At 35.6% G+C, this 16,620-nt stretch overlaps 2 protein-coding genes across 5 annotated transcripts; one reads left to right on the top strand and one right to left on the bottom strand.

Moving 5' to 3' along the window:
• The first annotated feature begins 6,178 nt into the window (after nucleotides 1–6,178).
• Nucleotides 6,179–7,774, top strand: LOC125245386 (protein SCO2 homolog, mitochondrial). The gene is made up of 2 exons (XM_048155956.1): nucleotides 6,179–6,304; nucleotides 6,845–7,774. The coding sequence occupies exon 2, from the start codon at nucleotides 6,856–6,858 to the stop codon at nucleotides 7,717–7,719; it is 864 nt and encodes a 287-aa protein (XP_048011913.1). The 5' UTR covers nucleotides 6,179–6,304; nucleotides 6,845–6,855; the 3' UTR covers nucleotides 7,720–7,774.
• Nucleotides 7,775–8,169: 395 nt separating this feature from the next.
• Nucleotides 8,170–16,341, bottom strand: ncaph2 (non-SMC condensin II complex, subunit H2). Of its 4 annotated transcripts, none has more exons than XM_048155953.1 (21): nucleotides 15,783–16,341; nucleotides 15,642–15,700; nucleotides 14,675–14,714; nucleotides 13,660–13,789; nucleotides 13,468–13,569; nucleotides 13,108–13,169; nucleotides 12,945–13,020; nucleotides 12,789–12,854; nucleotides 12,499–12,578; nucleotides 12,154–12,320; nucleotides 11,554–11,669; nucleotides 11,369–11,443; nucleotides 11,148–11,217; nucleotides 10,918–11,019; nucleotides 10,789–10,833; nucleotides 10,635–10,705; nucleotides 10,038–10,134; nucleotides 9,741–9,880; nucleotides 9,545–9,646; nucleotides 9,252–9,401; nucleotides 8,170–8,763 (listed from the first exon to the last, which is right to left on the bottom strand). In XM_048155953.1, exons 1-21 carry the CDS (start codon nucleotides 15,785–15,787, stop codon nucleotides 8,620–8,622), a joined length of 1,899 nt encoding a protein of 632 aa, XP_048011910.1. In that variant the 5' UTR covers nucleotides 15,788–16,341; the 3' UTR covers nucleotides 8,170–8,619. The 4 variants fall into 4 exon arrangements, with proteins under 4 accessions (XP_048011910.1, XP_048011909.1, XP_048011912.1 ...); XM_048155952.1 differs by having other exon boundaries at nucleotides 11,554–11,672; nucleotides 15,783–16,333; XM_048155955.1 differs by lacking the exon at nucleotides 14,675–14,714 and having other exon boundaries at nucleotides 11,554–11,672; nucleotides 15,783–16,325.
• Between the last annotated feature and the right edge of the window lie 279 nt (nucleotides 16,342–16,620).

Raw genomic sequence — 16,620 nt, 5'->3', positions numbered from 1 at the left:
CCTTCTGAGAAGAAGCACTGCTCCACATCTCGTATGCTTTCCAGGTTTTGTGTACAAAACTGCTGCAGATAGAGTCTGTACCCCTGCCAGAGAGCAAGCCTGTATAGCTTATAAGAAATGATAAAGAACGTTTATATAAAGGAAACATGATATCAATAATTAAATGAAAATGAAATGCATTAGAGTCATTCCACGAAACGGGTACGATTTGAGTCCCTCTGACCTTTTTCAGTGTATTTTATCTATTGCATCACCAAAATATATTTTTAAAAGCTTTTTGTATTAATTGAAATGTCTCCTTTATTAATGTTTAAAGACATGACATACATTTTATCTTCATATTAGAAATTATTTAGTTTTTTTCAGTTGACACCACCTATTTTGTCATGTCCCTCAAGGCCTTCTATGAACGTGTGCTTGGGATATGAATAATAAAATGAGAAAAAAGTCAATTCATTTTCCCATTCCCATAAATATCCATCTGTGCTTTTTTGCTGATAATATAAATTCATGATTATTCATTAAAATCACATTATTTAGTTCTGTTCCTCAGTAAACTCGTTACACAAACCATTCTCCCCTATAAAAATAATGAACTGATACCTATGTGACATCTTTAATAGGAAGTGACATCATAGAAGTCTTCTGAACAACATTGTGAGCGGACACAGGCAAGTTACCACCTTCTTTAATAATTATAACTAAATTATGTTGTGAAATAGTGTTTGTCAAGCTTAATGACTCAACCCTGTTACATCAGTTAAAGACAGAAAATTATTACTTGTGAAAATTATCTTTGTTATTTCAACATTATTCGTGATTTCTTAATATGCATGTCATGTGCTCTCCATTTATTCACTAGATTTAGAGCAGTGGCCAATTTGGGCAAAAAATCATAACCCCGTCACACCTACATTTTTATTATTATTTTTTTGCTGTGTTTATGAAAAAGTAATTTAAAGTTAGTTGAATTCTGTCTGAAATGTTCAGAGCAATCATAAGAATACTGATTTTAGTTCAGATTCTGAAGCCTTTGATCAAAAATGATGAGGTTACTGTCACAAAAAGTGCCCATTTCAGGCTTTAGTATAGCAAAAGTGTGAGATTTTATGTAACTTTTATATTTGCAATTACTGAATTAGTGTGAGGGACATCTGATTAATAGGAAAATGTTGATTTTATCACAAATGCATTTTATAATAATACTCAGAGAGCTCCCATAGTGTCCATAACTTAAAATAATGACCAATAATAATAGGGATTTGATGCCCGAGATGGGAAAATATGTTTTTCTGGAAGTTAAATATGACATTAATGTTGTGGGATGTTCAGAAAAGTAATACATTTTGGTAAAAAATATAAAAATGTGTAAGTCCAAACCATACCAGTTTCGTGGAATGACTCATTAGCAAAATACATTTTGCTAGTACTTGTGGCAAAAAAAAAAAAAGTACAATGTACAAGTCTGACTCAAATCATTAAAGTGCAATTTATATATAACTGACGCATTTTCTATGATGAACATAAACACAATTTCTAGATCCATTTTGTTTGCTTTCCTTATGTGTTGGATGTAAAACTATGTTATATGCGATACAATTTCTAAACCATAAAAAAAAAGAATAAACCTTTCCAACATTTCCACTCAACTATTCATCATTATCAACCTAGTGGCTTTTCGGCGACGCATTAAATGACAAATCTACCAATATGTCTATGTAAACAAATATTAATACTTAGTAATATAACATGAACAATATTTATATATTATTTTAAATAATATTTTTCAAATTGCTGCAATTCTACACGATCAACAGTTTATGCTGTCAATGAATCTGCGACCTCGAAACACAAGACTTGCTCCTTTTGAACGTACATAACATCGCATAGCTACAGGAAATGGACACAGGAGAGTATAATGTAAAAACTATAGTAAAATGTGAGAATAATGACCTCGGAAGGATATTTGTTTAGTTTCCTAAGGAAGGACGAATCTAATACAAGTGCTAAGTTAAACAAACGACAGCAGGTGGCAGTAATGCAACATTTTGGATGCCAACTACCGTAACACACAAAGAAAGAAAAAGAGCTCAAGTTTTGTATCTTGTGAGGACAGAGGACTGGCAACGCCGGGTGATTAACATTTAAACGCACTTTAAATGTGATTTTGCTAATATAACACGAGTCCTGTATTTGCACCGACCAAGATAGTGGTTAAAAAATCGCAGCTGGCCATTGTTATTATAATCAACGCGTTGGATGCAGGAGAGAAATGGGCAAGAATAAAGATCTGAGCGACTTTGACAAGGGCCAAATTGTTATGGCAAGGCGACTGGGTCAGAGTCTTTCTGAAACGGCAAAGCTTGTGGATTGCTCCCGGTCAGCAGTGGTGAAAATTTACCAACAGTGGTCCGAGGAAGGACAACCCACAAACCGGCGACAGGGTGTTGGGCGTCCGAGGCTCATCGATTTAAGAGGGCAACTAAGACTAACCCATCTGATCCGAGACAACAGAAAGCCTACTGTGGCACAAGTCACGCAAAATTTTAATGATGGTAATGTGAAGAAAGTGTCTCAATACACAGTGCATCGCACTCTGCTGCGCATGGGGCTGCGTAGGTCGATCCGCTGCGCCTCCAGCGCGCAACCTACATTACTAGAAGGATCTGCTTTGGAAGCATGCGAAGGACCAACAGAAGATGGGTATAATCATGTATTTGTTTATTTATTGGATCTTGCACAGATAGATAACTAAGCATTATTCCAGCATTATTGCACAGATAGATAATTATTCCAGTGAATAAAGAGATTGTTGTGAGGTTTTGCACACTCTTATTATATTGATGATACATACTGGTATAGGGGTGTTATAGTCCTGTTTCTGGAGATTTGCCTTCAGAGTTTAGCTCAAACCCTGAATAAACAACTGATGAACCAGGTAATCAAGGTCTTCCCTGCTGAAAAAAACAGCATATGCTGGTTAAAGTAGGTTTTGAAGCTGGTTTGAGCTGGTTTGAGCTGGTTTATGCTGGACCAGCATTGGACCAGGGGTACGTTTCACGAAAGCATCGTTAGCCAACAATGGCCGTAAGTCCCATTGAACTCTATTGGTAACAATGGAACTTGCGACCATAGGTCGCTTTGGGAAACGCACCCCAGCATGGAACAGCATAGGACCAGCATTGGACCAGCATTGGACCAGGGGTACGTTTCCCGAAAGCATCGTTAGCCAACAATGGTTGTAAGTCCCATTGAACTCTATTGGTAACGATGGGACTTGCGACCATAGTTCGCTTTGGGAAACGCACCCCAGCATACGACCAGCATAGGATCAGCATTGGACCAGCATAGGACCAGCATTGGACCAGCATTGGACCAGCATAGGACCAGCATTGGACCAGCATTGGACCAGCATTGGACCAGCATAGGACCAGCATTGGACCAGCATAGGACCAGCATAGGACCAGCATTGGACCAGCATAGGACCAGGGGTGTGTTTCCCACAGTGAACAATGGTCGTAATTCCCATTGAACTCTGTTAGTAACGACGGAACTTGCGACCTTAGTTCGCTTTGGAAATCGCACCCCAGCATTGGACCAGCATAGGACCAGCATGGACCAGCATAGGACCAGGGGTACGTTCCCAAAAGCATCGTTAGATAACAATGGTCGTAAGTCCCATTGAACTTTATTGGTAATGACGGAACTTGCGACCATAGTTCGCTTTGGGAATCACACCCCAGCATGGACCAGCATAGGACCAGCATAGGACCAGCATGGACCAGGGGTGCGTTCCCAAAAGTATTGTTAGCCAACTATGGTCGTAAGTCCCATTGAACTCTATTGGTAATGACAGAACTTGCGACCATAGTTCGCTTTGGGAAATGCACCCCAGCATAGGACCAGCATAAACCAGCTCAAATTAGCATACTAGCTTTAAAATCTACCTTACCAGCATATGCTGTTTTTTTTTCAGCAGGGTTTTCACTTGAAAAATGAAAGCGTAGGATGCAGATCTCCAGGATTCAGAACCTTGATTAAAATTGTAGATTGTCAAGCACATTTTTACTCAAGTGCTCAGCTCCGCTCACTCCACTCATTTCTCTTTGTCTCTATCAGTTGTTCTGAGGATGTTGAGACTAAAGAGGACTCAAATGGCATGTGATGTCTTGGAGCATCCTGCGAGAAACAACTAACCTTTCACATCATATGCCGAAGGCCATGTCCCTCTCATGTAGAGCTCTCCTGAGAATCTGCTTCTGTACTTTCAGACAATGAAATTACAAGAAAGGTCTCATAGTATTACCAGGATAAGTAGGTCCAGTCTTACCCCATTTGTGCCCAAATTTTTCTGAATGGTTTCATGCATATAGTCGTGTTAATATTGTCCTATGAGAACATGTTCTGAATTTATTTTCCCCAGGTTTTTTTTTTCTTTTTCTTGAAAATCATATTTGAATGTGCAGCAGCTATAGTTGCTGGTGGGCAAATGTGTTGTATGCACCCCTCAATGTAAAATTTAACTAGGAGGAGAACATTTGGCATCTAACTCAAAATAACTGCTTTCAACAGATCAATATTTAATCATTAACAGATTTATTATGTATAAAAGTCGAAGAACATTCAATGTGAACCCAAAAGGGCTGCATCTATCTTATAATCTCTTGAATATGAACAAACAACAAATCCTGTCTTAAAGTTGTGCAGAACAAAGTGCAGCTATTAAGTTGCCCCAACAGGGCAGAGTGTATCAAAAAGTTAAATGAAAATAAATAAATAAATAAAAATAAACATGGGACATGGGGGTGGGACAGTAGAGCTGTGGAAAGATTGCTTTCTCATCTCCTTCTTTTGACAGATTTATTCATTTTATTCTATTTATAGAGATGTCAGTTAAAGGGTGAAGTTACTCTCTTAAAAACAACCCAGCGGTTGGGTTAAATGTCTGCCCAACGTGCTGTGTAGTTTTATTTAACTCAACAATTGTTTAAAAATTACTGCATTGCTTGCTTAAAATGAACCCAAAGTATGTTGGAAATTAACATTTATTACTATGTTTAATAAATTAGCATTTATTAATAAGTTAAATGAATAATAATTAAACAGACATATATTAAATTGCTTATTAATAAATGTTCACCTTTTGATTATTATTGTTGCCACTAGTAATTATGTCTAATTTTTAATTTCAAACCTATTTTGGGTTAACTTTAAGTCAGCCATATAGTAATTTTTAAACAATAGTTGAGTTAAATAAAACTGCCCAGCACACTGGGCAAACATTTAACCCAACTCTAATAACACATTATTAGAGTGTATGTTTTAGGTGGGATATTATGAAAGCAAAAAGCACTAAACAAGACCAATAACCTTGATTTATTAATCTATCCACAGTATACCCCATTTCCCCATGATATATGTACTTGCAAGTCATTTGCCCACCGGCAACTATAGTTGCCGCTTGGACTTTTGACTAAGTATACAAAAAACTATAGATCTCTTGTAAGACTTGTTTTGTTTGGATGATTCTAGAGACCTTCACGATTATGTAGATATATATTTGTCAACAAAATATATTTATTAGTAACATGAAAATTACGTTTCTATGGGAGGGTTTGCCTTCACCATGCTTCCTGGAAGTAGGGGTAGGAAGTTGACAGCCTCATGTGACAGGAAGGAAGTGAATACCTTTTTTTTGTTGTTGTTCTTGAAATCCTTTATTTGGTTGTTTTCTTGCATGTCATTGAGACATAAAACATGGATAACATCTAGAAAAATACTTAGGAAAGGAAAAGGACAACTATACACTGTTGCCGGTGGGGTAAAATGATCCGCAGTCTCACTTGTAAAAGAAAATAACTTTTATATTCACAAGGAAAAATATGTAGTCCTGTTTTGTTTGTTTTTCTTGTGTGTTGGATGTAAAACAGTGTATATGCTCTACAGTTTCTAAACCATAATAAATGAATAAACCTTTCCAATTTTACACATTTCCACTCGACTATTCATCTTTGTCAACCTGCCATCTAGTGGCTTTTCAGAAACACTTTTAATGACGAATCTACCAATATGTTTCATATAACATAAGAACATATAATAGTAGTTTAAAAAATATATTTTAAAATATTATTTTAAATAATATATATATATATTTTTTTTTTTCCAAATCACAGCTAATCTGCACGATTTTATGCTGTAAATGAATCTGCGACCTCGAAACGCAAGTCATACGCCGCTTGAATGTTGTACAATGTACATGTCACATGGGGATCTTGTAGTGAGGACAGACGACTGTAACTGCTGGGTTAGTAACATTTAAACGCATTTTGACTATTATTTTGCTTATGTAACACGAGTCCTGTATTTGTACCGACCAAACATAGTGGTTTAAAATCTATATTTTTTTTCCGTAGAGCTAGCTTGCTAACATTGTCATTGACATATCACAGAAGGCTACAGTGTTTACAGTACGTTATGAAATACGTGTATTTCACTGTCAGTTTTAATTATATATATATTTTTTATGTCGATTTATTAGTTTTCAGTGACACAATCAAAACAATCTAGATAAACTGCAATTAACAGTATTAGAAAAATAAGAAAAAAAAATGTTATAAAAGTTTTGTACAATCTTATATACACTGGTAGAGGCCAGGGGTGTTATAGTCCTGTTTGAACCTGATGAACCAGATAATAGAGGTCTTTTTATTAAAAATTAAAGCATGTCGGTCTGTATAAAGGCAGATCTCCAGGATTCAGAACCTAGATTAAAACTGAAGATTGTCAAGCACATTTGTTCTCCAGTGCTCAGCTCACTCCACTCTTTTCTCTTTGTCTCCATCAGTTGTTCTGAGGATGTTGAGATTCGGCTGCCTCAGAGGATTCAAATGGCATGTGAAGTCATGGAGCATCCTGGGGTCAACAACGAGAAAAACAACTAACCTTTTACATCAGTCCCACTTTAGAACATCAGCTCGATGTTTTCCTCCACCGCACTACCGTCTACCACCTTTATTTGGAGAACAAAGAGCTTTTTACTCTCAAGGCTCCTCTAAAACTCCAAACTCGTCACCAGGGATCAAACTGCGTACACGTTTGGTGGTGTCGCTGCTTTTCGGAGGTGGTATTATTGGTACCTGGTGGTATGTGTACCATGAGAAACAACAGAGGATCCGGATGCAGAGACTGGAGCAGTTGAGGAAAGTGGCTGTCGGACAGGGAGACTTCCATCTGTTGGATCACACAGGACAGCGCAGGACCAAACGTGACTTCCTGGGCCAATGGGTGCTCTTGTACTTTGGCTTCACCCACTGCCCAGATATCTGCCCCGACGAACTGGATAAAATGACCAACGTGGTGCGTATTCTGGATAAAGACCCTAGCCTACCCCCTGTCCAGCCACTTTTTGTCACCGTTGACCCTGAGAGAGATGACGTGGCCGCTATGGCCAAGTACGTGAAAGATTTCCATCCACGGCTGGTTGGATTGACAGGTACTGCGGAAGAAGTGAAGCAGGCAGGACGGGATTATAGGGTTTATGCCAGCGCTGGTCCTAAAGATGAGGATGGGGATTATATTGTGGACCACACCATCATCATCTACCTGGTTAACCCAGACGGACTCTTCCTGGACTACTACAATAGAATGAAAAATGACGTCCAGATTGCTGAGAGTATACGTAATCACATGAAAAATTATGTTAAATTATTTCCAGATTAATCTGAGGAGAAATACGTGTTTGCACAATAAAGCTCTATTTCACAAGGATGATCAACCACATCCTAGTTCCTTATTTGCATAATTAACAGTGTTAAGTAAAAATAAAATTATTAAAAATAGTTTTTTGTAACTGAAATCAAATATTCCATGGAAACTTTAAAAATGAGAAACATTTGCAACTAACTGAAATAAGTTTAAATACTAAAATTAAAATGAAAACTGGATAATATTAAAATTAAAAGCTAATTCAAAACATTCATAAATACTATAATAGTACAGATTTATAGGGTAAATTTGTTTTCTTTAGCAGGTTGTGCAGTCAATTAAAACTACATATAATAGCACTAACTGAGGACTGTTATTTATCCAAACTATAACACAGATTTCATACTTCTCATTGCTACTAAATGTTAGTGGCATCTGATATTTACTTACATCAAACACATAAAATGACTTCTTTGCAGCACTATTTTTATTTTATTTTTGATGTGTAATTCTTCGATAATTATATAAAAATGGCTAAGATACTGTACAGACATGCCGTTTGAAAAGTGTCCAGAAAATGCATTTGAACAGACTTTTATCATAATTTTAGACATGAAATATGACATTGGCTTTTCAAAATAGAAAGCAGGTCTCATTTGCATTGCAGTTTGTCAAAACACCTGTTATTTCTTCATCTCAGGACTCAAATTCATCCATGCGTGTTTACAGGCCAAATTCAAATGTAAGTGCAGTGCTCAATATCAGAATACATGTTTGAATTACCAGACTAAAAACAGAATAGAAAAGCATAGAAAGTCTTTCTGTGGTTTTTATCTCTTGGATGTTGTCTGTGATAAATAGCTTCTGTTTGGGGCCAAATGTAAGAGATGATAAGCAATAAAATAAAGTAAAAGGTCAGGGAATATCTGTAGCAGAAGGTGCGTTGTAGGTTTTGAGACGTTCATGAGCCCTCTGTGTAGTCAGTAATGTGAGCTCCATTGTATCTACGCTGTCTTCAAGTCCCTCCTCCTTGTCAATCTCCACTGTGTAATCATTGGCCTGTAATAGAAAAGTAGTGTCAGGTCATAAACTGCAATTTTTGTTTTAAAATATGTACAGAGCCCTGCACATTACATGCGGACAAATATATTTATACCATAGTAAATCGTGGCCACGGATTAAGAATTCGTTCCAACAATTTTTTAATTTGTTCCCCATTTTTAGTAAATCGTGGGTAGGTTGAACTAATAGGTCCCCTTGTTTTGATTGAACTAAAACAATGAACAAATTATTACGTGGCCATGATTTAGTGAATCAAGGGAACAAATTACTATATTGTGCACACAATTTACTTAAAACAAGGGAAGGAATTAGTCAAACGTGCCGACATTAGTAAATCGTGGGCTCCATAAAAGTGACTCAAGTGCCTGCAAAAATGTTAATCAAAGAAATTAAAGTTGTTCAAGATGGCACAGATAGTCTGGTAATGCATAACTAAATTCAGACTTGGGTTAGTAGTACCAGCGGTCACTTCTCTGTGTACCCACCAGCTGTAGCGCAGCCAGCATGTATCTGCAGGCTTCTGTGTTCTCCTTGCCTTTGACAACGAAGGCAAACGATTTTTTCACCCCCACACTAGAGAGTGCCTGGACAATTCTGCCTCCATACTCATGAATATCAAAAGCAGGACAGGTCTCCTGTACAAAAAAAAAAAAAAAAAATGCACCAAAATTTTAGATAATTAATGGAGTTAAACTACAACCAGTAGTTCCCTATATTTATTCTTTATGCTGTGAATTTAATTGGAAATATTATAATCTGTTATATCATGCCACATTACCTGGGCAGCAAGATGAGGGTTGATTCCATCCTCCCATTCCTTGACTCTTCGAGATAACGCCGTCTCCTGTGCATACTTCTGAGAGTTCACCAGAAACAGATCCTACATAGAGAGAAATCAGAATGAATAAACTACCATGGTCCCATTTATGGAATATTATTCTAATGGAAATCAATCGTAAGCTTAGCTTTCATACCACACTCTTCTTGACCAGATCTTCATAACTCATCCGGCTCATATGCAAGTCTTGGAAAATTTGCTCCTGTTCTCCAAGGTGCTCCACAGGTTCTAGTTCATCAACCAAGTTGTCATGTTCCTGATCTGAAAAGTCCTCACCTAAATAAAATTGAAGGAATACCAAAAACGTTTATGTTTGGTGCATTTTAAACAATAGTTCTATGATCTATTTCAATTCATTAACAGTGAAGGGGAATAAAAATCTAGGATCTAGGAAAATCTTTTGAGCACATCCATGTTAGTGTGTGCATCTCACCCTCTACATCTGGATGTCGGACCATCTCGACCTGGTCCTCAAGATTCTCTGGTTCCAAGTAAGTTTTCTTTAACTCCTCATCGGAGACGAAAACACCCTAAATAGAAAATACCTTGGGTTACATGACACATTATTGTTTTAATGAGTCTCTTATGGTTAATTTATTTGATATATAAAATACCATACAAACCATAATATTGTGAAATATTATTAAAATTAACTTATCTATTCTAATATATTTTAAAGTGTAATTTATTGAATTTTCAGCAGCCATTATTTTAGTGTCACATGACCCTTCAGAAATCAATCTAAAATGCTGATTTGGTGCTCAAGAAACATTAATATTCTTATCAATGTTGAAAACAGATGTGCTGGTTAATATTTTTGCAGAAACTGTGATATATTTTTCTTCAGGATTCTTTGATGAAAAGAAAGATCATAAGAACAGCATTTATTTGAAATAGTAATCTTTTGTAACATTATAAATGTCTTTACTGTCACATTTTTAAATGTAATGCATTCTTGCTGAATAAAATTTAATTTCATAAAAAAAAATCTGAAAAAATTATATGAAAAATTATGAAAAATTATACTTACCCTTTTCCTGAGAATCTGCTTCTGTACTTTCAGACGCTGATCCATTTTACTCACAAAGATGTAATTAAGGTCTGCAATAAAAAAAAAAAAAAGTGAAATATGAAAAAAAATATGTAAAACTATATTTATATAGCACAACGCCTCAGATTATTACCAGGATACGTAGGTCCATTCTTAAGCTTGCGATCTGCAGTCTCAACTGTAAAAGAAAATAACCTCTCTTAGATTCACAAGAAAAATATAAAGTTCGTTCATTTTCAACAACCTGATAAAAATAACTTACAGGCTTTAGAGTACCAGCTGCCAAAGTCCTGCAGTTTTGAAGGACCCTTCCTCTTCCTTTTTCCAGACTCTTCAAGACCTGCTGGGACTTTATAACACTTGCCTAGAGAGCAAAGATGAAAATGTAACTCCAACAGCAAAAAGTCACATTGAAAAAGATTAATTAACTGAGTTATTTTAAGAGGAAATGTCAATACACATATCCTAAAGGACATCAGATGGAGCACACACCTATTTTGAGAGGTTTGTCCTCCCCAAAAACAGCATATGGGTCATGCCATTTCCAAGGGTCCTCAATTTCCTGGAAAATGCACATGCAATTGTATTGTGAGGCTATGATTATGCAACATCATGAAAGGAATTTTAACAGGCACTACATGTGAGCATGGTTACTGGATTAAGTGTAAGTGTGAAGAAAAGAGGGCATTTTATGTCAGTGCACCACTCTATACCTTGGGCTGCTTAGATTCCTCTGAAATTGGCTGTTCTGCAGGTCTCGGTCTCAGCATCCTCCCCTCACTGGGAGCCTAAAACAAATAAAAGGGGAAAACTTTACATTGAAGTACACTGAACAGACAGTTTCACAAAAGTAAAACATAACTAATGTCAACATTTAAATCACAAAGTGTTCGGATACCTGATGCCTTTCCACCCACTCCTCGGACTCCACCTCCATCCCATGATCTTCCAGTGGAGGAAGAACCTCAGCGCCACCGTCCTCTTCATCGTAACCACCATCAACCTCAGCAACACCTTCTGAACACCAGATGACAATAATTAGATAAAAACAAAATAGACCAGTATAGTAATTTGTTAGTCTTGAACTAGGAATAAGGTTTAGGTAAACTATCATTCATAAGTTTGGGGTCAGTAAGATCTTTTAAAATGTTTTTGAAAGAAGTCTCATATGCTCACCCTCTAAGGCTGATTTATTTGATATAAATACAGTAAAACCAGTAATAATGTGAAATATTATTGCAATTTAAAATAACTGTTTTTTATTTTAATATATTTTAAAATGTAATCTATTCCTATGATGTCAAAGCTGAATTTTCAGCATCATTACTCCATTCTTCAGTGTCACATGATCCTTCAGAAATCATGCTGATTTGCTGCTCAAGCAAAATTTCTTAATTTTAAAAATTAATGTTGACAAAAGTTGTGCTGCTTAATATTTTTGAAATTTGTTATATTTTTTCAGAACAGATTGCCACACACAAGAAGTCTGTGTCCTCACCTGTCTGTAAGGGCACAGGTGCATGTACAGAGAAGTTGTGCTGTATTTCTGCAACCTCCTTGAGGAAGTGAGCATGGGAAGAGCCCAGACGCATTAATCCAGCTTCATCCATGGTGAAATTATTAATTCGGAAATCCTTACAGCTGCCAAGAAGCTCCCCTTTAAGACTAGAGAATAACGATTAACATTTTGGTAAAGCATTTGACTTTGTTTACGCAAGAACTTCCTTTTCTGCATCTGAACCAGACAATATTTCCCTGAAGAGAAAGAGGACTGAATTGGTACTGCTGGGCTGAACGACCAATCATATTACAGATGGAACTTGTGTGAGTCAGAGTGTCTTACCTGAAAAGGGGGTATTTCTGCTTCTCATGCGATTCTGCAGGAATGAGAGATTCAGGAGGGAGACGGATAATCTTCACTGGCTAAAGAAGAATAAGGAAGAATTAGACCCAGAAAAACCAGGACATCTGCAGAACATTTACAAATTTAGTAAAATTACTTAATATCAAAAACATATATTATTATATTTCAATTTTACCCAGAAAAGAGGCGCAAACTAAGAATAATGTGGATATCTAATTTACACATTAAACTGTAAAAACAAAAACTTTCTGGGGTGAAACCCAACTCACCTCTGTTGGATCTTTCATTGTTATATTCTGAGAGTTGCCATTCTCATCCTGTTCAATCTCATCAAACTGCATAAAAAAACACCATCATTCACTTACAGATTGATAAATATGTTACATTTTGTTTAAGGTAACAAGTGTTAACACTCATTTACACACCTCACAATCGTCACCTTCATTGCCTGAAGGGGCTTTTTCTTGGTTTCCATCTGAAGAAGAACCTTGTTTATCACGTCTGTTGAGATAAGCACAAATAGCATGTCAACAAACCCATTTAACAGAATAAATGGACAATAAAAAGGTCCAAGACAATAACACCTACTTCTTGTTTTTGTTAGAGATGTAGTCCAATGTTTGAAACACCAGAGTGTGAAGGAGCTCCACCTAGATATTCAGAATAATTTTGTAAAGAAAAAATTATTTTGGTAACACTTTACAGTAAGGTTCCATTAGTTAACGCATTAACTAAAATTAAAGTTGATGCCAATCAACATACAAAACTGCCAAATTTACCATATATTGTAATCATTAAATCTAACTAAATAAACTAAGTAAATAATAAGTGATAATGTCTAAAACATTTCTTTGAACTATTAAGCTGTATGATGCTAGATGTCTTGTTTAATATTACTTATTTTATTAATTATTCAGTAAAATTAATCACTATATTTCACACATTTACCTTTCTGCCATAGATGCATGTTGATCCTTGAATTAAAAGTGCAGCCTCTGCAAAGTTCATCATGGTTTTCCCACCATCGAATGAAATGGTCATCTGGTCCAGCTGTCAACAACAGCAACAATATGAGACTCTGGGAAGAAAAGGTACATTTAAACCATTAAGGTGATGCTTGATCTCAGTGTGTTTTCTCACCTCCTCAAGATACTCTCCGAGCTGGCTGGCCAGGTCAATGTCCCAGTTCTTGGTGAGGTCCCGCAGGGGTTGCAGCAGATGAGCATATCTCGTCTCTGCAGAATCCATGACCATGTACTTCCAAAATGACCTGCAAATCATTATAATTCATCTTTTTTATTATTCATAATAAGAAATAATTGCCATCCACCAAAAATATTAAGAATGATTTAAAGTGATTACATTTTGATTAGCAAAGCTCTGTTTCACTATGGTTCTGTACTGTACAGTTACAGACAAAAACACTTTACATATGAAACACAGTAAAGTATAAGAATCATTCCACGAAACCGGTACTTACACATTTTTAGATTTTTAACCAAAATGTATTACTTTTCTGAACACCCCACAACATTAATGACATATTTAACTTCCAGAAAAACATATTGTCCCATCTCGGGCATCAAATCACTATTATTATTGGTCATTATTTTAAGTTATGGACACTATGGGAGCTCTCTGAGTATTATTATAAAATGCATTTGTGATAAAATCAACATTTTCCTATTAATCAGATGACCCTCACACTAATTCAGTAATTGCAAATATAAAAGTTACATCAAATCTCACACTTTTGCAATACTAAAGCCAGAAATGGGCACTTTTTGTGACAGTGACCTCATCATTCTTGATCAAAGGCTTAACTTCAGAATCTTCTTATGATTGCTCTGAACATTTCAGACAGAGTTCAACTAACTTTAAATTACTTTTTCATAAACACAGCAAAAAAATAATAATAAAAACGTAGGTGTGACGGGGTTGTGATTTTTTGCCCAAATTGGCCACTGCTCTAAATCTAGTAAATAAATGGAGGTGATATTAATAAATCATGAATTATGTTGAAATAACAAAGATAATTTTCACAAGTAATAATTTTCTGTCTTTAATTGATGTAACAGGGTTGAGTCGTTAAGCTTGACAAACACAATTTCACAAATTAATTTAGTTATAATTATTAAAGAAGGTGGTAACTTGCCTGTGTCCGCTCACAATGTTAACTTCTATGATGTCACTTCCTATTAAAGATGTCACATAGGTATCAGTTCATTATTTTTATAGGGGGAGAATGATTTGTGTAACGAGTTTACTGAGGAACGGAACTAAATAATGTGATTTTAATGAATAATCATGAAAAAACATTACCAGCAAAAAAGCACAGATGGATATTTATGGGAATGGGAAATGAATTGACTTTTTTTCTCATTTTATTATTCATATCCCAAGTACACTTTCATAGAAGGCCTTGAGGGACATGACAAAATAGGTGGTGTCAACTAAAAAAAAACTAAATAATTTCTAATATGAAGATAAAATGTATGTCATGTCTTTAAACATTATTAAAGGAGACATTTCAATTAATGCAAAAAGCTTTTAAAAATATATTTTGGTGACCCAATAGATAAAATACACTGAAAAAGGTCAGAGGGACAATAATCGACTTCGATAAAGTTGGTTTTATATTCGCACATTCGGACTTCTGATAAATTCAGACTTTCCAATAAATGTGCAATAAATTAATGTTTGCGAATTTTAAGCAGCGACATGATATTGACAACCAACGATTGTCAACTTAAAACATTTTTCACAGTCGATCAAAATAGGCAAGTATTGTTTTAATGGCATATTTACTTGTGAATGTCCACTGAATGTCCAATGTAATGTGATTAACAAGGCTATTGAATACGGATGTCCGAATGTGCGAATATAAAACCAACTTTACCCAAGTTTTCGTGGAATGACACATGAACAGGAGATTTGGTAGCTGTCTAATAACTACATACATGCACAATAAATAAATCTGTATTATCAACATTAATATTACACTTGAAGTTGATTATAACCACTCAGAATCACTGTTAAACTGTAAGTTATATTTAATTTTGAACCGTTGAAACATTAGTAACCATAAGCGAAACCATAACCTTAAATATCAAAATACTCACCTTTAGTATGCGAATATTCAACGGCTGCTAAACTGAAATATCCTCTTGCTTGTGTATTTCTGAAAATAATAGCGTTTGTGTCACTAAAGTATGCAAAAAAAATAAAATAAAATCTACACTTTGGTGAAAAGCCGCGCGTACGTCATGTTTGTTTTTGCCGCGTGCGTGACGTCAAACCGGATGTCTGCTGAACCGCTCTGCCCCCTGCCGGCCTGGAGGCGTAGCGTCTGTCTCCTCTATGCTTCCTTCGATGACCAGAAGAGGAGGCTATAAGGCAGCCAGAATTTTCAATTCTTTAACCCTAGAAATGTATAACCAAAGTGCAAAAAGTGAAAAATTACAGTACATAATTTTGGAACTATTGAATCATTGTTTCATAGCAATTTCATTCATTTTATTCTCAAAGTTTTTTTTATTTTACAATACAAATCACATTCAGCACAGCCCTCACCAACTATTTCCTGGGATTACATCCATGCTGGTCTGTAAATTTCATAAGATAATTGCAAAATTGTATGTATAGGCATATATAGACACTTATGTACAGTACATAGGCTACATACATGGACATTAACTAACTAACTAAATGAATAAACACAATACAATATACACTGATTTGACTTCCATTTATAGGACGGGATATTTTCAGTCAATAATATGACTAATATTTAGAACAATCAAGATAATGGGCCCTGGACCACAAAAACAGTCATAAGGGTCAATTTTTTTAAATGAATAAATATAATAAACTTTCCATTGATGTATGGTTTGTTAGGATAGGACAATATTTGGCCGAGAAACAACTGTTTGAAAATCTGAAATCTGAGGGTGCAAAAAAAAAAATCAAAATATTGAGAAAATCGCCTTTAAAGTTGTCCATATGACGTCGTTAGCAATGCATATCCACTCACTATAAAATAATTTTTGATATATTTACGGTAGGGAATTTTCAAAAAATGGTAACACTTTACAATGTTTC

The sequence above is a fragment of the Megalobrama amblycephala genome, linkage group LG14 (assembly GCF_018812025.1).
Source record: "Megalobrama amblycephala isolate DHTTF-2021 linkage group LG14, ASM1881202v1, whole genome shotgun sequence".
In the NCBI taxonomy this organism is placed as follows: Eukaryota; Metazoa; Chordata; class Actinopteri; order Cypriniformes; family Xenocyprididae; genus Megalobrama; species Megalobrama amblycephala.
Note: the sequence above shows the minus strand (reverse complement) of the source record. Positions and strands in the feature narration are given on the sequence as shown.